Source organism: Bremia lactucae, linkage group LG18 (assembly GCF_004359215.1).
Source record: "Bremia lactucae strain SF5 linkage group LG18, whole genome shotgun sequence".
Classification (NCBI taxonomy): Eukaryota; Oomycota; class Peronosporomycetes; order Peronosporales; family Peronosporaceae; genus Bremia; species Bremia lactucae.
Window position 1 is genome coordinate 145,591 of NC_090627.1, and position 21,664 is coordinate 167,254.

The 21,664-nt window shown below is 45.8% G+C and overlaps 2 protein-coding genes across 2 annotated transcripts; one reads left to right on the forward strand and one right to left on the reverse strand.

Moving 5' to 3' along the window:
• Positions 1 to 10,573: 10,573 nt before the first annotated feature.
• CCR75_007765 (uncharacterized protein) lies at positions 10,574 to 10,789 on the forward strand (the record flags this gene model as incomplete). The annotated part of the gene is made up of 1 exon (XM_067965823.1): positions 10,574 to 10,789. One exon carries the CDS (start codon positions 10,574 to 10,576, stop codon positions 10,787 to 10,789), a length of 216 nt encoding a protein of 71 aa, XP_067821425.1.
• A 9,268-nt stretch (positions 10,790 to 20,057) lies between these two features.
• CCR75_007762 (uncharacterized protein) lies at positions 20,058 to 20,370 on the reverse strand (the record flags this gene model as incomplete). The annotated part of the gene is given in 3 exon segments (XM_067965820.1): positions 20,058 to 20,204; positions 20,218 to 20,274; positions 20,296 to 20,370. 3 exon segments carry the CDS (start codon positions 20,368 to 20,370, stop codon positions 20,058 to 20,060), a joined length of 279 nt encoding a protein of 92 aa, XP_067821800.1.
• Between the last annotated feature and the right edge of the window lie 1,294 nt (positions 20,371 to 21,664).

The following is a 21,664-nucleotide window of genomic DNA, read 5'->3' on the forward strand; positions in this document are numbered from 1 at the left end:
TCTCTTTCGCCAAAGGTGCGATTGGATGCGTCAGCACGCAACACATTGTGCACGTGCACTCGAGCACAACTCGTGAATGGTCTGTGAGCTTACCTACACATGATCGACCAAAATCTGCACAAACACTTCTGCCGCCAAATTATCTATGTTGCATTGCCTCTATGAGGCTATATTGCTTCACCCAAACACATATCCGGGCATCGGAAAGCCCTAAGGGCATAGCTAGCCTCCTCTAAAGCATTTTGCTTGGGGTAGCTCACCGCGGTATGCCAAGTATCGCTAGCCTGCATGATAATAGCCATCAACAAAGACGAGCGCGCTGTACTTATACATCCCACCATAATTTTTGACGACCACACTTTCCAAGATTGGAGTCTGTGCCGGTAATTTGACTCATTGTAGCGCCAATCACCGCTGCGCTTCTTGACACAAATTGTCAGTGAAGAATCGAGATACTTACTTTCTTGCACCATTGCAGCCGCGTGCTTTGTGAGAAACCAATATTATGAATAGTGGTTTGTGAATAACGAGGCAAAGAAATTAAACGTTATGTTTCCACAAGAGTGGGCTGGTAACTGTTGACAAAACATAGACGCAGGCTTGACCTGACCTCGACATATAAATCAGCAATTTATTCTTTAATTTTATATGTTCGACTTAATGTTGATTTATCAACAGCGATCCCGTGGGAGATTGTCGGTGACGTGCCGACAATTACATAGGCAAAGGCCACTGCCGGAATACGCAGTTTGTGACGCCAGGTGCCAATTCAATACCATGACGTACACCTCTATAAGTAGGAAAATCGACGGTCAATTCTGATACACGACGTCATACAATTCATTAACTATTGGAAGAACAGTTTGAAATGATATGTAAGGATCGATTATACACTACGCGCGATAAGCGCAATAAGATCCGCTTTTGTGTCGTCAAGAGTGGCTTCATTTAGAATCAATGATGAGTTGAATTAGACATCAATTCGATTAACCACCAATATCATACTGATAGCTAGACTTCGAGGCTTAACCAAACTGGGTCATAAATATTCGTCTGGCCCTTTAAGAGCATGTAGCAAAGGGATATCTTCAAGGCTTTAGTCACCCTCAAGCTACCAGTCACTCCATTGAGGAGTGTACATCCGTTTGCTGGTATCACTCCGGGACATAGCAGACGCTTTGCGTCTCGCAGTAGCTATCTGATGTCCCAGCCGTCTCTGTGCCGAGGCCTCATAAAGGTCGGAATTTACGTGTTCTCAAAGTTGTATATTTTCAACTTTATCTTGCTATGCGACAGCCGCTGTCATTACCGACATTCAGTGAGATGCTTATGAAGACGCCATCACCCAGTGAATGTCGTTTGTGGTGATACCAAATGAGTAGTAGGGCGATATTAGAAAGGAGCAATAGCGGCTCTCTAATATAATTTAATGGGTGTGACAATATCAACACGAGGCAGTCCAATGATTTCATCCCAAAAAAATATTTCATGTTGTCATTTATATGTAGTGTAAAAGGGTGTATCGTTACATGAACTAACACTGAAAGGTTGTTAATTAATATATTATCTAAAGGCAGGAAATATTTGGAGAATATTACTTTACGTAGTAATATTCAAAAATCTGATCAATTGGTAGATATTGGCCATTATATCTACTTGCTCCGCGGTCCAATCAGCGCTGGGCGCGCGGAAAGAGAGAGAGGCAGATAAAATTTATTTACATGTTTGTATTTGTTTATAATTAAACAGATTAAAAGATGGAAGCAGCAGAACTTAATTATATTAAATATAGTTTTTATTTAACCTTTTTAATGCAAGTGTTTTGAAGAGTCTTCCTCTGCACGTACTAGTGCACGTGAAGTGACATGATGCACCACTCGAACTGAAGCAGTGCGAAGTGGACTTATACTGAAGCAGTACAAGTCGGCAGTGCCCCGTTACAGCTTGTAGCACTTTGCAGTCCATTCAAGGACCACAATTCTATCATATAACATGGACATATTAGAAGATAATTCAAATGCGCACCACGTTTTGCGTGATTGCTACTGACATAGAAAGAACTGCGGTCTCACGAATGAGTTCGACCGTAAGTAATGATGCCATCGAGGCCATGCTGTCCGGTTTGGACAGAGATGCCCTCCATTCAGCAATCGCTAAGATTGATACAACATGAACTTGACGAGGCGAAGGAAATAATCAGCAAGGCTCTCAACAGGCAGAACGGTTGAGGTTACAACGGGTACAGACCCCTGCACCTGGTATGACGCACGCGCGTCGTCTTGAAACCTTAAAGATTGACATCTCTAAGTATAGAGCAGTAGAACAAGAATCCGTCTTAAGGTGGTGTGTCGAGTTCGACAATGCCATAAGGGATCGTCACATCGTCGACGAGCACATGCAAGTCGCATTTGCTCAATTAAATTTGGCAGGGCGTGCCAAAACATGGGCATTAGGCCTTAAGTTGCGCAAACCATTTGTCTTTGGATCGCTTGAGGCTTTTAAAGCCCAGCTCAAACAGACGTTTGAACCGCCTAGGGCCGAGTTCAGAGCTCGATCAGAGTTTCTGAAGCTCAAGAATGGCAAACATGATGTTCACGCTTATGCTTAGCACATGCGACTATTAGCGAGATGTATCAAAAATAACCCAGTCCATGAACACACGTTGATTACGGTGCTCATGCAAGGTCTTACGGATGGTCTCGTAATGACCCACCTATTCCGCTTGGAAATGGATACGCTTGAAGAAGCAATATCCGTTGTGGAACAGGAGGACTTTAGCTTGAGACAGACTCAAGCTAGTTCGTCATCGTATTGTCCTCCAAGACGATACGAGCTTAGAGGTCCAGAACCTATGAACCTCTCTTACGTCAAAAGCGTGAAACCTCGCTTTTCGAACAATAAGCGATTGCAGAAATGCAATCGCTGTCAAAAGTTAAGACACTACGCTCATGAGTGCAGTGCCTTACGCCCAGTACCGAGAGGTACTGAACGTAATTATGGACCGAATGCTAAAAAGGGCAACGGACGCGGGTCCGACGTTGTTGCGAACAATGCAACAGGGAGGTGGACCGCCAAAAAGACGGTCGGGGTCAGTAGGGACGCAACGCCCTACTGATCCAGCAACCTCAAGAGAATTTGCAAATCTCTTGACTAAAGTTGCTCCAGACACACAATCATTATGTGTCTCTGCACCTGGCGATGAAATATCCCTCATCGCCTTGAAATTAAAAATGACAAATAATTTGTCGTTTAGAGCCCTAGGGATGTGGAGCGTCAAATAACTTTATTCGTCAAAGAAGCAAGAGGGTCGTTGGCTCAAGTATGTTGAGCACGACATCCCATTAACGTGGATGACGGTGCGTCGTGCGACAGGCACATCGATAACAGTGATGAAACGCGTAGTAAAATTTCACTCCACGTTAAACGATTAACAATACGATGATGATTTCATCGTACTGGATTTAGATGACAAGTTTGATGTCATCCTAAATTTACCTTGGCTAGAAATATGAGCCAAGAATCAGCTGGCAGCATCGATTTGTAAAAATGCCTGCCACTTGCTCATCAGATGGCCATCTGATGAAAGTCTTTGAGCGTCCAAAAGCGTGTGGATGTATAACGAGTAAGTGCGATGGCCTCGCTTGTGATATGGTCGTTAGTTCGACTGCACAAGATGACAGTGTGATTACTAATCACCCTGTGAAGTCAGCTGCCGGCGGCTGTGCGAAGGCAAAGGCAGCGCAGAATATCCATCACTCGAAGAAGTCGAGTGGATTGAGACATGAATGTACGCCTAGCGGGCGACATTCAAGGGATATACCGGTTGCCCCAAACGGACAACACGATGATCCTAGGTTGAGTAGAGAGTCGACCGTAGAGGACCCGACTGTGATTGCGCAAGCACACTTGGAAGACGTTGAAGGAAAAGGTCCCCACGTAATTGAGAGAAATCTCCTCAAATAGGTAATGTTGAAGCAACTAGACTTCAAGATCCCGATGGATTAATCCCTCGGCAGCCCGGGGATAGATCCCAGGAAGAAACCGAAACATTAAATGTCTTGGTTAATAACGGTTCACGAGTAGGCGCTTATACTCTTGATCTGTATGCGCCTCCGAACTTAATTTTGGAGGTAATTCAATTACCAACTCTAGAACCTCAACGGATCTTGTGAGATAGGCATGGTGGTAAAATCAAGCAGATCTGCGTACTCGTCAGAGAGGACGAGTACGTAACCGATATTTGGCCAGCGGTAATTTTTTGCAGAGAACGAACGGCTTCTCAGCGGCTCATCGATGGACAAAAGTGTCCTCAATATGAAGACTCAGATTGAGAGATATACTACTCAATCCTGGGAGTTTCTTAAGACAAATCCTTTATACAAGGAATTTAATGGAATTCAGGGATGCATTCCCTGAAGCAGTTCCATGCGAGTTGCATAAAGATAAAGGCACTCGACATGAGATCGAGCTCAAACCGGGCTCGTTGTACTGTGTCATGTAGCAGTGGCCACTGCCTCGTGAACAAGTACTTGCGATCGATTAATTCCTTATGAATCGATTAAAAGCGGGCCATATAAGGGAGTCAACCTCCCCACATACCTCTCCGACGTTCTGTGTGCGAAAGGCTACAGGAGGGTGGCGGATAGTGCACGCATTCAATAAACTGAATGCTGCAACAGTACCTGCTTAAACGCCGATACTTAGAAAAGACGTAATCATAGATGGTATGTCTAAGAGTACCATCGTTTCGTCTAAGGATCTGATGGATGATTTTTATCAGATCCTTACGCGTGAACGGAATACCCCGTACACAGCAGTGAGCACTCCCAGTGGAATGCTCTGGGAATGGTTAGTAATGATACAGGAACTTTGTAACGCCCCTGCAACATTCAACCGATGCGTAACGAATCTGTTAAGACCGGTACGAAAATTCGCACCGAGTTACTTTGACGATGTATTCGTCCATCGCCGGGCTATGGATTAAAAGTCGGGCGTGGAAGTTTATGAAGCTCAAGTTCGTTAGGCTCTTACACTTATACAAAAGCATAAGTTGCACGCAAATCTCAAGAAGTGTTTATTCATTGCAAGCGGAATACCATTTCTTGGGTGCACCGTCGGTTAACACGGCGTGCGCCCTGATCCCGAAAAGATCAAGGCAATTACCGACTGGCCAATTCCAGTGGATGTCAAGGGACTTAAAAAGTTTCTTGGACTAGCGGCGTACTTGCACAAGTACTCCCGCAATAATGCTGAAATGACAAATTCATCTCTCTCATCTCTTGTAAAAGATGAGAAATGGTTTGGAACGCTGATTGTCAGCGTTCCTTTCAAGGTATCAAGCAAAGCTTGATGCAATCGCCTATCTTCGCGATTGCAGATCAAGTCAGACCATTTAATGTGGTCTGTGACGCCAGCGATTTCGCAAACGGCTGTGCATTAATGCAATACGATACGGTTGGCGCGGAGTGCGTCGTCTGTTACCAATCGAATCAGCTGCAACCAGCTGAGCGCAATTACCCAGTGCATGACAAATAACTCCTTGCCACGTAATATGCACTGGCTGGATTAAGGTCATTCTCCTCGGAGATAGACCATTCATCGTATATACGGACCATGTGTCATTACGCACGGCCGTAAACAGCTCACACCTCTCCCAAGAATGTCGAGATGGCTATTCTTTTTTGAGTATACTTTCTCCGTGAGATATAATCCAGGACGACTTAATGTCGTAGCTGATGCGTTATCACGCCGACCCGATTTCGAGTCAGCAGTGCACTCCAACAGTGAAATTAATCCCACTGTTGCAACACTCACTACAAGTGTTCCGTCATCAACCTTAGTTGATGACATAAAGAAAGCCGACACAGAAGATAAGGACCTTTTAAGTTTGGTGGATCATATAATGAATCCATCCGATAAATCTTTTAAAGATTTACCGGCTTTATATCGATCGTCATCCGATCGATACACAACACGTAACGGCTTATTGTAATACACAGCCGTTGCCGGCGACAATATACGTGTCGTCGTCCCAACTCACAATGATTTGCGCTTGCGCATCATGTTTGAGTGTCACGATGCACCAACAAGTGGACATCGTGGACGTGAGAAGACTTATCTCACAGTAAGTCGCGACTTTAGTGGCCTCGCGAGTATCAGTTCGTGCGCAAGTACATTCGTGCATGCGAGGTATGTCAACGGGTGAAGCCTAGCCCTTCATCCCGTGCACCTCTCCAACCCCTACCACTTCCCAGGAGAATGTTAAAAGGCCGTATCAATGGATTTCGTCTTCGGGTAACCCGAAGACGATCGCGAAAACAATGGAATCCCTGTTTTTGAAGACAGATCCAGCAAGATGGTACATCTTGCTGCAGTACCTCAGTCGATCACGACTCCGGGCTGTGCCCGTGTATTTATCTACACGGTATTCAAACTCCACGGGTAACCCCGTGAACTGGTCTTGGATAGAGATCTACGGTTTACGGTGGAGTTCTGGCAGTCCGTGTTCCAATATCTCGGAACATGGCTGACTATGTCAATTTCTGATCATCCAGAGACAGATGGTCAGACGGAGCGCGTCAATCGCGTCCTCGAAGAGATACTTCGAGGTTACGTCCAATCGTATCCGAATTGGAGCGAGATTATTCCGATGGTCGAATTCGCCATCAACAATTTGGTGCATGCTTCTAGAACGTATACACCGGTTTTCGTGAACGGCTTACGTCATCCACGCATACCCACCTAATTAGAAGGATCCTCTACTTTAAGGGTGATGTGTGGTGGACTCGCAAGAACTTTTATTTCGATTGCTTACGCTACGTCATCACTACGCACAGAAATAAATGTGGGTGACGGCACGGGAGCCGATGTGCTGGCGATGAGGAATCATCTTCATCGTCAGAACCAAATATGCTATAGCTAGCGCTATAAGCACGCTTATCCGATTGGGCTTCCTCATTCGAAGGCTCATTGTCAGCCGCCTGACGATGACCAGGCGACAGATCTACTCTCCCTGAGCCGGCCGATTCGTCCGACTCGCAAAAATAGTCGACCTCCAAAGAGGGGTCGGACTCACGTGGTGACTGTGACTGCCACGTGCACTCGCAACATCTAGTGTTGCGGAAAAAAAGGATTCTACGGCAGACAAAACGTCTGCCGCAAGATACATTATGCGTTGTCCGCGGCTGCATGTACCGCAGCCGAAGGTGCCGCACTTTTCGCATACCGCATGGACTCATTAACCATGCGATAGAATAAAAAAATGATGGTATTGACCAGTCAACATCGTTTTCAGTTAAGTGGTCGTAAAGTGACCACTCTATTCATGAAAGCCAGAGTAAATGTCGTTTAAGGGAGAGGTGATGTAACGGGGTGTACCGTTACGTGAACTTAACATTTAAAGGATTTAAATTAATTTAGTATTTAAAAGGTCGAGAATATAAAAAGAATACTACTTTACAAAGTAATATTCGGAAAGCTTATCCATTGATAGATTTACAATATCATATCTATTTGCTACGCGGTCCAGTCAGCGCTGGACGCGCGCAAAGAGAGACAGATAAGGTTTTATTACATGCTTAGATTAGTATATAATTAAGCTAGTATAAATAAATGGAGAGCAGTAGAACTTAATTATAAGAATCACAGTTTAATTTTAACCCTGTTTAAAGAAAGTGTCTTGGAGAAAGTCTTCCTCCGCACGTACTAGTGTACGTAAAGTGACCTAAAGCACCACTCGCAGCTGATGAAGTGCGCAGTGGACTTGTACTGAAGCAGTAAAAGTCGGCAGTGCCCCGTTTCATACATATTACTTGCAAGGTAGTCGTTGTAAGGAATGAACTCATCTTGATCGATGCAAACAATTCTCGAAAAATGATAGAGGTTGAAAATAATAGTAAATCATTTTATTCTTTAGTTGGAAATTCGCTGTGCTTATCCTGAAACGCCGATGCCTAAATTTCAATAGCTACTTCGAAGTTTAGTAAAATGCACTCAGCCTCTGATGCTCTTCGATAATTCCTAGGCAGCATTGCATCAGCTTGAAGGAGATGGAGTTTCAGCCGAATCGAAGCATGTGAACGCACAAACTACTATGAGTTCACATGCAAACAGGGGAATAAATGATAGCACAAATGTATTTAAAAAGCTTTGCCAAAGTGGTGCCTGCGCTTCGAACGGTGAAGCTGAAATTTTACTTGGCGCTAGACCAAAACGTTACCGAAATGAAATAGAGCCGTTTACTAAGTCGAAGCTTGTTGCCAAGTAAGTATTACATATCGTTTTAGAGGCTATCAATGTTGGTAATATCACGAAAATCACAACGTTGGCATTTGTTGGGGTGTCGTACTGTGTAGACAGGCACTTCTTGATGCGACCACGCTCTACTTAAGCACGCACCCTAGCGCAGCGAGGAAGAGGCTTGACCGTCTACTATCGTAAGCAGTGAGGTAGTTGTGGTAGGCGCCTTAGCGATCTCACCCAACGCACTATGTACTATAGTAATGTGTCGTCACGGGAGCGGTGATCCGACACCTCGTGCGCACTCAACAAGTAGAAAGTAGTTTTCAGACTGATTTATACTTATTCGTATTTCAAAAATTCCTTTTCTACCAATCAAATGAATATATCTGTAGATAACACTAATATGTATTAATAGCGTTTATTCCAGATACCTCGCGTAACGGATGACGCTAGTCGTCATCACGGATGACGCTCGGCGTCATCTTTTCTAATGTGAATGCACCTATGTGCATTACTGTTGCAGCATTCAGTTTATTGAATGCGTGCACTATCCGCCACCCTCCTGTAGCCTTTCGCACACAGAACGTCGGAGAGGTATGTGGGGAGGTTGACTCCCTTATATGGCCCGCTTTTAATCGATTCATAAGGAATTAATCGATCGCAAGTACTTGTTCACGAGGCAGTGGCCACTGCTACATGACACAGTACAACGAGCCCGGTTTGAGCTCGATCTCATGTCGAGTGCCTTTATCTTTATGCAACTCGCATGGAACTGCTTCAGGGAATGCATCCCTGAATTCCATTAAATTCCTTGTATAAAGGATTTGTCTTAAGAAACTCCCAGGATTGAGTAGTATATCTCTCAATCTGAGTCTTCATATTGAGGACACTTTTGTTCATCGATGAGCCGCTGAGAAGCCGTTCGTTCTCTGCAAAAAATTACCGCTGGCCAAATATCGGTTACGTACTCGTCCTCTCTGACGAGTACGCAGATCTGCTTGATTTTACCACCATGCCTATCTCACAAGATCCGTTGAGGTTCTAGAGTTGGTAATTGAATTACCTCCAAAATTAAGTTCGGAGGCGCATACAGATCAAGAGTATAAGCGCCTACTCGTGAACCGTTATTAACCAAGACATTTAATGTTTCGGTTTCTTCCTGGGATCTATCCCCGGGCTGCCGAGGGATTAATCCATCGGGATCTTGAAGTCTAGTTGCTTCAACATTACCTATTTGAGGAGATTTCTCTCAATTACGTGGGGACCTTTTCCTTCAACGTCTTCCAAGTGTGCTTGCGCAATCACAGTCGGGTCCTCTACGGTCGACTCTCTACTCAACCTAGGATCATCGTGTTGTCCGTTTGGGGCAACCGGTATATCCCTTGAATGTCGCCCGCTAGGCGTACATTCATGTCTCAATCCACTCGACTTCTTCGAGTGATGGATATTCTGCGCTGCCTTTGCCTTCGCACAGCCGCCGGCAGCTGACTTCACAGGGTGATTAGTAATCACACTCTGATCTTGTGCAGTCGAACTAACGACCATATCACAAGTGAGGCCATCGCACTCACTCGTTGTACATTCACACGCTTGTGGACGCTCCAAGACTTTCATCAGATGGCCATCTGATGAGCAAGTGGCAGGCATTTTTACGGATCGATGCTGCCAGCTGATTCTTGGCTTATATTTTCTGAGCCAAGGTAAATTTAGGATGACATCAAACTTGTCATCCAAATCCAGTACGATGGGATTATCATCGTACTGTAAATCTCGTAACGTGTAGCGAAATTTTACTACGCGTTTCATTACTGTCATCGATGCGCCTGTCGCTAGACGCACCGTCATCCTCGTTTGAGGGGTGTCGCGCTTAACATATTTGAGCCTATCTACCAATTCCAAATATTGCCGTGTAAGATAATATTCTCTAAATAATATCTACCTTTTATATAATATATTAATTAACAACCTTTTAGTGTTAATTTGTATGTAACGATGCACCCCGTTACATTCTAGGCCAAAGCACTTGCATTATCATGCCCTCAACTTGTCGGAAATACGACGCGCATCGCACTGAGGAAATTTCCTCCAGTCTTCACACGCACCAAATTCAATTTCAATTTCCAACAATGGTTTCGGCATCAATGCGCCAAGAAGCTGGTCCGGCTTCGTTCGTATCGGTCAAGACCGTTCGATCGGCAGACGAACCTTTACGAAGACCATCTGGCGGCACGACGGGGGCTTACAAATGAGAACGGGAATGCAACAGCAGTTAGGAAATAGCTTAAAACTATCTGCTGCCTTTAACTGCTCTTGTTTTTGAAACCATGGAGCAATGGTCATGAGACTAGACAAGCCTTTGCAAGTTTTGCTGCTTCTTTTCTTTTCCATCATATGCTCGTGCCATGAGGCCGGCGAAAAATATCAAAGTTTAAATGAAAGCAAGCCTAGACGTCTTGTGGCCGCTCCGTTCGCAGCAGCTAATACAAAAGACTCGTATTATGCAAAAGTGTCTCCAAAACTGACGTGGACATTTAAAAAACACGACTAATATTACAGACGACGTACTATTGACTTTGTTCAATTTATTAATAAGGGGAAACAAGTTGATAGCCCTCTTCACGGCTTTAATATTACTGAGGGGAAGGCATAGCAACTTGTGATGCTGTTTCAAAATCAGGGCATCAAAAATATACTGCATGCGTTGTCTGCAAGAGCCAACCACGACGAAAAAATCAAGCAGATTTTGAGAAGCAGTCAGAATCACTAGAAATTTTTGTGGATATTCAACCGAACTTCTCGCGATGCTTTGGCTTCTGTTGTCGATTTTGCGACGCTGAAGACGAGGTCTCATTACGTCGTAATTGTAGCAGCACTACCTCGCTCCTAATGTCAGAAGAAGACTTTTCAGACTCAGAATATCTTCTAATTTATTGAGCTGATGGGTTTAAGAACTTAGGAAGTCGTACAAACTATTAAAGCTTAAGAAATCCTGGCTCAAGGGATTTAGGGATTCGTAGAACCAAGTGGCAACTAGTGCCCAATACCTTATAAAGGCTTCTATCTCCTCCAGATCAATGTGCAAGCCTTATGAAGGCACTTAACGCTTTTAGATCAAAAGGGATACTGCACTTTATTTAATTATTTAAATCTACACCTCACCTAGCTAATTTAAAATAGATTTCGGCCACCAGATTTATATCTGGCATCCACCACATTTGTTACACACAATAAATGGGTTTTAGTAATTAACTTTTTTTAAAAAGGTAAAAGGGGTATTTTATATATAAGGTAAATGAACCACAGCAACGGTTCTGCAACCGATGTGTGCCCTCCATTGCACCCTCCCCATCAGGCTGTTGACACCGAGTGTCAACATTCGCTTCATTTTCTTTTCTAGGTTGGAACCTAAACAGCTACCGTTCGGTTGTGCCCCATGCAACCAAGCGTGAGCACAGACTTTAAGCTCCTTCCTCGACGATGAGGAAACGGTGGATTTAAAAATCACTCTCAAGCAGATAATGAGGAACAAGAGCGTCGCTTTTTCACGTCTTCACCTTGGATGAACGTCGGAGGGCCATAGATCTGTTTCCAGAACGTGAGGCTGCGGATGTCTTAACTGCATTTAGCAGGACAAAGGACCCTGAGTCTAACATCATTACAAATCCGCTCGATGAAGAGCAAGAGCGGGCAATCCTCATAGGGGAACAAGATCGTCATCGAGCCGCCGAGATAGCGAAAGCTTAGGCTCTTAGTGAATATAGATTCACTCCGCTAAGTACGGACGAGCGTCTCAAGTAGATCGCGGGTCACAGCTTGGCCATCTCCGGTGAAACGGCGAAAACGCCGGAGGAGATCGCTAATTGCAATGCGCTTCATGAGCGATACCTTATGCAAAAGGTAATGACGTGAAGTCAGTATCTGACGCGTTTACGTGATCAAGCCCGTTCGGCTTTGGAGACCTCAATGTCGTAAACTCCGATCGTTTTGTTTTCAAACAAAACAAGGAGTGAAAACGAAGTCTCATTTGAGAACTGGGTACACGGAGCCCACCGCCTCCGTAATATTTGGAATTTCATATATTCTGCGGATGTGGCTGATGTTCGTTTGGAACGGAAGCTTCGCTTCGATTTCGCTAAGCTTAAGGCCAAAGGCAAGTTACCTTCGGCATTTATGCCACAAAATGATGAAAGGCTTAGCTGATATTTTAGTGCTTTTTTTCGGTTTATCGTAGAGCTATGGATCAAAGCCGCACCGAGGCTATAGATACTCCCAATTTCACGTCTAGTGGTGGGAAGCGTCGTTTGACGCGAGTTGACTCTGAGCTCGGCGCTCAAAAACGTCAACGGCGTACGGGCATTCTTGCCAAAGAGGTACCTCAAACTCCCAAGCCTTTTAGGAAGAGGGGTACCCTAGCCACTTCATCAGATCCTAGTATTGACCCTTACGACTACGTAGCTTTAAACGTTTCTCCACGTAAAACTGAAGCCCCCCCCCCGCGCACCAAGCAGCGCGGAGGGGGTCGAAATCTCGGTTGTAGCATTTGATGCTCGAAAGCACGATGCGCAACTTCTTCGTAAAGTCTTTGCTCGAGTTGAGAGCTCCTTTGAGGCGGTTCAGACCCGTCTTTCAACGCTGGAACGTCAGCAGCCTCGTTTAGAGGGCCAGCTAGACATCCTGATGAGGATGCAGCAATCTGCGACACGACCGCCTGCCTCGACGCAAGCGCCTTTAAGTCCACGTGTGAAGGGTCCAGATATGGCTTTAGCAAGCCAACGTAGAGCACTGGGGTTTTTTGCGACTTGCTAGGAAGGTTTAGCGTGTAAGCTTGGCCCTTCTTGGCCACGACCATAAATGGCCTAATAAAGCGTGGACGCAATTTGGTCTAGAAGACCGCGGAAACCAAGTAAGTAGGTAGATTTTTAGCGTTTAGTAAAACTTGGTATCCAACCATACAAGTTTTGATACAGCTTCTGCCTTTGGCATCTCCTTGTTCTTTTTGTTTGTCTTGTCTATCAGCCATCGTATCCTTGACATGTCTTAAGACATTAAATTGCGTCGCGAGAAACTCGCATACTTGTTTCCGAACGGTAACAGTGCTGATAGGGATAAAATCTTCTAATGTTACACAGCACCCGTTATGGACACTTCGTGTACTTAAGGGGATGGTCAATGACTTAAATAAAGTAATTAGACTCGCCACCTGGGTGTGAATCACATTTGTGACCAACCCTTGTGTATGTGATGCACATAGGAGCATTCGCATTAGGAGGGATGACGCCTAGCATCATCCGTTATGTAAGATATTAAGCACGATATGCTCGCAATACATATTGGTGCTATCTATAGAGATGACATCCTGATTGGTAAAAATATGTATTCATGTTTATTTCGATTAAATATAACTCAGTCTGAAAACTGCTTCCGACTTGGTAAGTGCGCACGAGGAGTCGGATCGCTGCTCCCGTGACGACAAGTACACCAAGTGCTTAGTGCGTTGGGTGAGGTTGCTAAGGCTCCTACCCCAACTACCCCACTGCACGCGGAGAAACGGACAAACCGCTTTTGTACAATTTTTTAAATTAAAAAATTAAAAAAAGTTTTTTTTCTTTAAAAAAATTAAAAAAAACGACTTGACTTAATAAAAGTATTAAAAAAGTGATTTATAATTTCAGTTGTGCCTTTTATACAAAAATATCAATATTCTAACGTTTTGTACAATTCAGGGGTTCGTAGAACCAAGTGCAACTAATTTTTCACAGAAAGCGATGTAATTTAGCAATTTAAAGAGACATTAGAACGAAAGAAAACACATGAAAAATTATAAATAATATTGATAATATGCTTCAAGAATTTTTTAAATTATTTTCAAATTTTGCAGGTTATCGATTCTCGCTGTTGTAAGGTGTTTGCTTAAGTAGGGCGTGACCGCATTACAACGTGACCGCATTACGACGTGCCCGCCTACACTTGGTAGCACTTTTAATCCTTCCCACGACCCGCATCTCTGCGTGTGGACGTGAGAATGAGCCTCAACATTGATTAGGCTCATTTCCCCCACCTCTTCGAGCATCACCGGGAGGTGGCAGGGCTCTTGGCGCAGGAACTTGGAGAACAAGATTTCGCCAGACTCCTTGGCAACCCTCCTGAGAAACATTTTGCTCAGTTAGAGCAATTTGAGGCATTCGTGCTCGGAGAGCAGTGAGCCGCGTCCGAGGCACAGAGCCATACTGGGCGGAGTCCGTCACTCAGACTCAGAAGGGGCTGAGGCATGAGCAGGCTCGGAGCGAGGCTCTCAACAGATCAATTGATATGCTCTCTGCCCTGCCGCATCAGCCGAGGCTCATTCGGATGGACCCACCCAAGTTCGATGGAACTGCGGCGCACACGATTCTTCACTAACTGTTTGCCGTGGAGCAATGCGGTCTCGCGCAGCTCATCGAGGACGACAGCCTGATGGTGTCGTACGCCATGTCGCATCTGCGCGGTAAAGCCTCAGAGTGGGCTTTCTCGCTTATGGCGGACGTTAAGGCGTTCCCTACATGGGCGATCTTTAAGGAAAAGATTCACGCCATGTACCAGCCACCGAACAATGAAGTGTATTGCTTCAGGCGCGCTTCTTTGGAGCGCGACGGGCGAAGCGATCTCTGAGAGATTATGTGCAAGAGATGCGCTCGCTGTCGACGTTTATTACCGTAGGTCCGATTCCGAAGGTCATTACGTTGCCCACGTTTATGATCGGACAACGGCATGGCCCATCGCGACACGCTCTTTTCAGAAGATGCCGTCGACGATGGAAGAGGAATTCCAAATTGCCTTAGTTGAGGAGCAATCCTACAACAGTGCCTCGGCGACAGCTTAATATAAGCCGTCGGCCGAGAGGTCAGATGTAACTCCCATGGAGTTGGTCAATGCAGACGTTATCTGCTATAAATGCCGCAAGCGCGGCCATATGATGGCTCGCTGCTATGCCAGGGTCCCTGCTGGGGCAAAGATGCCCAACATAGCTCTCCATTTCCAAAGGGCGATGGCAAGGACCAGCGTGCGCGACGCATGAGTTCTGAATCGACCACTGAGGAGTCGAAAAAAATGCAAGAGCGCAGTAGGGGCAGGATGCCCTACTGACGCGGACTCTGAAGCTACTCCATCGTTCAGAATTATCGAAAAATGGGTAGCATAATCCCTGAGGTCTCGAAAAAATCGGACCTCAACCCTGGTGGTCTATAGCGCTCAAGTAAGAGGCTATGACCAGGTGATGTTTGGATATTGAAATACCCAAATTTTGTTTTCAAGATAATTTACATATTACGATGTTTTGAAATATATTGAAACATTACCTTATTAAATTGATTTAAAATATTTATTTTTTTCACTTGACTCAACTCTTGAAAAAACTACCGATGACCCTCCTAGTGGATTCGGGTGCATCACAAAATTTTGTAAGACTCGCGGCTCTATGAAAGAGACCGGCAATGTTTGAGTCGCTTTGCCAGGATAACAAGCGAGAAGAGGCGACCGTTCGTTTAGCGAACGGCGCGCTCGTTAAGTCTGAGGGAGTTCAGGTTGAACTCGCCTTCAGCTTTAGTGACTTCTCTTGTAAAGAGAAGTTCACAGTGCTTGGTATGGAGAGTCCGTATGACCTCATCCTAGGCATGCCATGGTTGGCAAAGTACCAACCATGGATAGACTGGCGTACACGCACAGTTGCGAACTCTACGCAAGACGCCGAAAAGGATGTGATCCTGCGAGAGGCTTATGCAACTGGTGTCGTGTCGAACCCAGTTGAGGGTGCGTTGACGGGATGTCAAACGTCACCAATTCCTACCCAGTTCAGAGGCTGGGGTAGTGAAAAGGGCAATGACAAGTAGTCATGTGTCCCATAATCTTGCACAGAGCCGAGCGCCTGTGGTAGTAGATGGCGAGCTGACAGGAAGTCAAGCGTCGCATGAACCGGCACAGTGCCTAGAGCCTGGTGCGGATAAAAGGAGTGCGTTAGCCAGGAGAGCAACGGCACCCGCTTCATAGTCAAAGGTCGGGGTAGCTCGAAGAACGAGAGCCACAGATTCGGACGATCAAAGGCACGTCTAAACGGGTGACCTTTGAATCAGAACCCATTCAAGAGGACGGGCCTTCGAAAAAAATTTAACGAGGTGTCTGAGGCCGTCAAAGACGAAATTGCGGAGTCATCCTCAGTTGAGGTGCTCCGACAAGTCCTTAAAACTGCCGAGGAAATAGTATTTATCCTGGAGATATCGTGGGATCTGTTCCATGCCGAATTAAAGATAGAAAAGATCCATGTAATAGTCACCAGTTCCGGAAGAGAACTTGGTGGACTGTTGCTCGTCGTCCGCTATGGGCGAGAGTGTCCTAAAAAGGACAAAAAGAAACTCATCGCTTCTCAAGGCTGGGATATTTTGAGAGACAGTCCGTTCTTTGCGATTCTGTGGACACATCATGATGTCTTCCAAGAAGAAGTCCCGAGCCGTTTACCAGCAGATAGGGGCATCGAAATAGACCTCGAACCTGGTACCAGGTATGGTGAGACCAGGCAATGCCCGTTGCCGAAAGAACAAGTCTATTACGTTGATGAGTTCTTCGACAAGCGAGCCAAGGCGGGACATGTGCGTGAGAGCAAATCGCCTTACTGCAGCCCGAACATTTGTGTGCGTAAGGCCACAGGGGGATGGCGCGTAGTTTATGCTTATAATAAGCTGAACACGGCGATCATACCGGCGCAAACGCCAATCCAGCGGAAAGATGTCGCGTTGAACTCCATACTAAAGTCAATTATATTTTCCGCGTTGGATTTGAAGGTTGGCTTCTATCAGGTACTCATGAGAGAGTCCGATGTAGCCAAAACAGCTGTAAGTACCCCAAGCGGTATGCTTTGGGGTGGCTTGTGATGCCCCAAGGGTTCAAAAACGCACCAGCCACATTCAACGAAGTGGTGGCTCACGTGATGCGTCAGCACTGTGCATACGAGCCCCATTACTTTGACGATGTATCCGTGCATAGAAAGGCCGAGGACGGGCTGAGCGCAATCGAGTCGAAATAGCGTAATTTAAACGCTGTATTGCAGACTTTAAAGGACGCCCAATTCTACCTCAACTTGCAGAAGTGCGTCATAGGGTCCCTGAGATACCTGTACTAGGCTGCTTCGTAGGAACTCATGATGTACGAATACACCCAGACAAGGTAAAATCAGAAAAGGAATGACCAATCTCACGGCATGTGAAGGACTTGCGTCAATTCCTAGGGCTCGCTAATTACTTGCATAAATATAGCAAGATTAATGCTGAGCAAACTAAACCATTCTTTAACCTCCTAAAAATGGGCGCATCATGGGTTTGGTTAAAGTAACAAGATGTTGCGTTCACATCAGTGAAGCAATCGCTTCTAGAGGCACCGGTCTTAGCATTGCCAGACACGATTAAGCCCTTTAGCGTCGTCTGCGATGCGAGTAATTTTGCAATCGGCAGTGCGCTCATGCAGAGGGTTGACGACGGCGTTGACAGTGTCGTCTCTTACCAGTTTAGGCTTTTAAAAGCCGTGGAAGTGATTTATCCCGTGCGTGACAAAGAGCTACTTTTAATTAAGTATGCTCTTGTCAAGTTTCGTGTGCACCTATTGGGCACCGAACCATTTGTGCTTTATACGGATCACGCTTCACTGCGGACCGCAATAATCTCACCGCACCTCTCGCCTAGAATATAACAATGGCTCACATTCATCTCTGAAATTATTTCAAAGTTGGATATAAGCCGAGTAAGTCGAATCTCTTGGCTCACACTTTATCGCGTAGACCAGACTTCGAGGTAAGACACCAGGAAAGTGTGTCTAGTGCTAAAGCACAATTTCAGCCGTCAACGTTGGCAGCCACAAAGGCATACCACGTGACGAGTTCCTTGGCCTCTGAGATATAAGAGAGCTACAGTCAGGACTACCATTGTCGCCTGCTTTTGGGTCACTTTAGTGGACGAAAGGTGGTCTTTCTGTCGCATTTGAAAGCTAAACTAAATCGCTTAAGCTACAGCGATGGCCTGCAATAGCATCAGCTGTAGCCTTGTGATCCCTTGAGAATCTATGTGCCTGATGACTTATATCTCAAGCTGATGATCCTTCACGAGCTCCATTATGCACCATCTAGTGGACGTCTGGGCCGTGAAAAGACATCTTTATAAATGTCAAAGAAATTTTGGTGACCACACCTATATGGATGAATCGCCAACTATAATCTCTCTTGCGAACAGTGTCAGCGCGTTAAGCCTGCACCAACCAGCAGTGTGCCACTGAAGCCGCAACCGAATCCAACGGATTGTTAAAAGTCTATAAGTCTGGACTTCATGTTTGGAATACCACCCGATTGTAAGAATTGGACGGGGCTCGTCCTCTTTGTAGACAGACTGAGCAAAAATGTGCATTCAGCACCATGTAAAACATCGATCATCGGCAAGGAGGCAGCTCTCTTGTGCCTGAACATGTATACCGACTACACGGGATACTTGGGTCCATAATATCGGACCGGGATCCAAACTTAAGTCTGGTTTCCGGCGACAGGTGTTTAAACTGCTAGGTAGCAAGCTCCACATGTTGACCGCAGAACATCCCTGGACCGATGGCCAAACAGAACGTGCCAATCGGATCGTGGCAGATGTCTTACGCACAAAGCAACTCCCAAAGAACCGAGCAAATAACTGCCCTTTCTGGAGTTCGCTATAAATAACAGTCTCCACACCAGTAAGGGTGAGAAACCGATTAATATTAACGAACTGCGCCATCCTCGGCATCAGTCTCGTTTATGCGCAGCCCGAGGTTTAGTAGGGGAGGGCCCCTCACTATGCTCGGTGCGAAAGAGGGGCATAGTTCCGTCAATATGAAGATGGCCCGCGAGGGCATCATCTCAAGGACAGAAACTTGCCCTAGTGATCCTGCCAGTTTAGCAGTGGTCAATAAAACTACGTCCTACGAATGACCTTTCGGCGGTGTGGGTCATAGGCGAGTTTGATGCTAAAAGCGTGAGCAAGACTCAACGCTTTTTGGATCGTCTATGACGAATTTAAAATGTAAATTCGTTCTTTAAGGGGTGGTGGTGTACGGGCTAAAGTTGCCCTAATGTTACACAGTCCTCGTCAAGTGGACTTGGTGCACTTAAAGGGGTGGTCAATGACTTAAATAAAGTAATTTGACTCACCACTTGGGTGTGGTTCACATTTGTGACCAACCCTTGTGTATGTGATGCACCTATGTGCGTTCACATTAGGTTTTATGACGGCTAGCGCCATCCGTTACGCGAGATATCTAAGAATGATATGCTCGCAATACATACTTAGTGTTACCTAAAGAGATGGTATTTTGATTAGTACAAAGTGGTATTTTATTTTAATTCGATTAAATATGAATCAGCGTGTTCAGCAAAGCTAGAGGCCGATAGCTGAGTGGGTCTTCCCTCCTCCCGCCTATGGTCGGACTGTTTGCCGTGGTTGCTGAAATACTGGCACCCATGCATCGGCAAATGTGTTCGCCTTCCATGCACCCCTCGAACCGGTCCATCGCTTGTCGCATCCAAACAGTGTACCGAGTTATCGCCATACTTCACCAATACCCGTCGGAAAACATGTTTAGTTGTCTGTCCTTTTGTAAAAGTCGCTGCTCTGAGTAGTCTGCCCGGTTGCAGCGTCTGCTTGTGACGGATACAGCCATCGATGGCTGACCTCACTCGCTTAAGAGGAGTGTCTACCGCATAATCCAGCGACGAAGCCGCCATCATATCAGTAATATCCCCCTTGGAGGTAGGAACACCTGGCTGCTGCTCCCGAATTCTAAATTCCTGTCGGCGCAGTCGATGTAATTTTTGTTTCAGCGTTCTCCGTGTTGTTCGTCGACGTTGTTTGAATGAGCGGAGCGTTTATTTTCGAATACTCAACTTGAGCGCATCTCATGCATCCCATGCGTCCGCCGTAATTGTCCTACATATCGCACCAGTCGCAATCTAGTCAGCAAACCTAGCCAACCGGGTCTGCGTTTCAGTTCACACCACTACGACAGCAACCGCTGCACACGGGTAAACCCTGGGGAGATTACAAACCTGGACAGTGTCCTCAGGCGATTAAAGGTGGACTCGCACCGCCGCATGATCACTAAATTTGCCCTGAGATCTAACCGAAGTGGCACGGAGTCAATTCACCAAATACACAGATCCNATTCGGACGATCAAAGGCACGTCTAAACGGGTGACCTTTGAATCAGAACCCATTCAAGAGGACGGGCCTTCGAAAAAAATTTAACGAGGTGTCTGAGGCCGTCAAAGACGAAATTGCGGAGTCATCCTCAGTTGAGGTGCTCCGACAAGTCCTTAAAACTGCCGAGGAAATAGTATTTATCCTGGAGATATCGTGGGATCTGTTCCATGCCGAATTAAAGATAGAAAAGATCCATGTAATAGTCACCAGTTCCGGAAGAGAACTTGGTGGACTGTTGCTCGTCGTCCGCTATGGGCGAGAGTGTCCTAAAAAGGACAAAAAGAAACTCATCGCTTCTCAAGGCTGGGATATTTTGAGAGACAGTCCGTTCTTTGCGATTCTGTGGACACATCATGATGTCTTCCAAGAAGAAGTCCCGAGCCGTTTACCAGCAGATAGGGGCATCGAAATAGACCTCGAACCTGGTACCAGGTATGGTGAGACCAGGCAATGCCCGTTGCCGAAAGAACAAGTCTATTACGTTGATGAGTTCTTCGACAAGCGAGCCAAGGCGGGACATGTGCGTGAGAGCAAATCGCCTTACTGCAGCCCGAACATTTGTGTGCGTAAGGCCACAGGGGGATGGCGCGTAGTTTATGCTTATAATAAGCTGAACACGGCGATCATACCGGCGCAAACGCCAATCCAGCGGAAAGATGTCGCGTTGAACTCCATACTAAAGTCAATTATATTTTCCGCGTTGGATTTGAAGGTTGGCTTCTATCAGGTACTCATGAGAGAGTCCGATGTAGCCAAAACAGCTGTAAGTACCCCAAGCGGTATGCTTTGGGGTGGCTTGTGATGCCCCAAGGGTTCAAAAACGCACCAGCCACATTCAACGAAGTGGTGGCTCACGTGATGCGTCAGCACTGTGCATACGAGCCCCATTACTTTGACGATGTATCCGTGCATAGAAAGGCCGAGGACGGGCTGAGCGCAATCGAGTCGAAATAGCGTAATTTAAACGCTGTATTGCAGACTTTAAAGGACGCCCAATTCTACCTCAACTTGCAGAAGTGCGTCATAGGGTCCCTGAGATACCTGTACTAGGCTGCTTCGTAGGAACTCATGATGTACGAATACACCCAGACAAGGTAAAATCAGAAAAGGAATGACCAATCTCACGGCATGTGAAGGACTTGCGTCAATTCCTAGGGCTCGCTAATTACTTGCATAAATATAGCAAG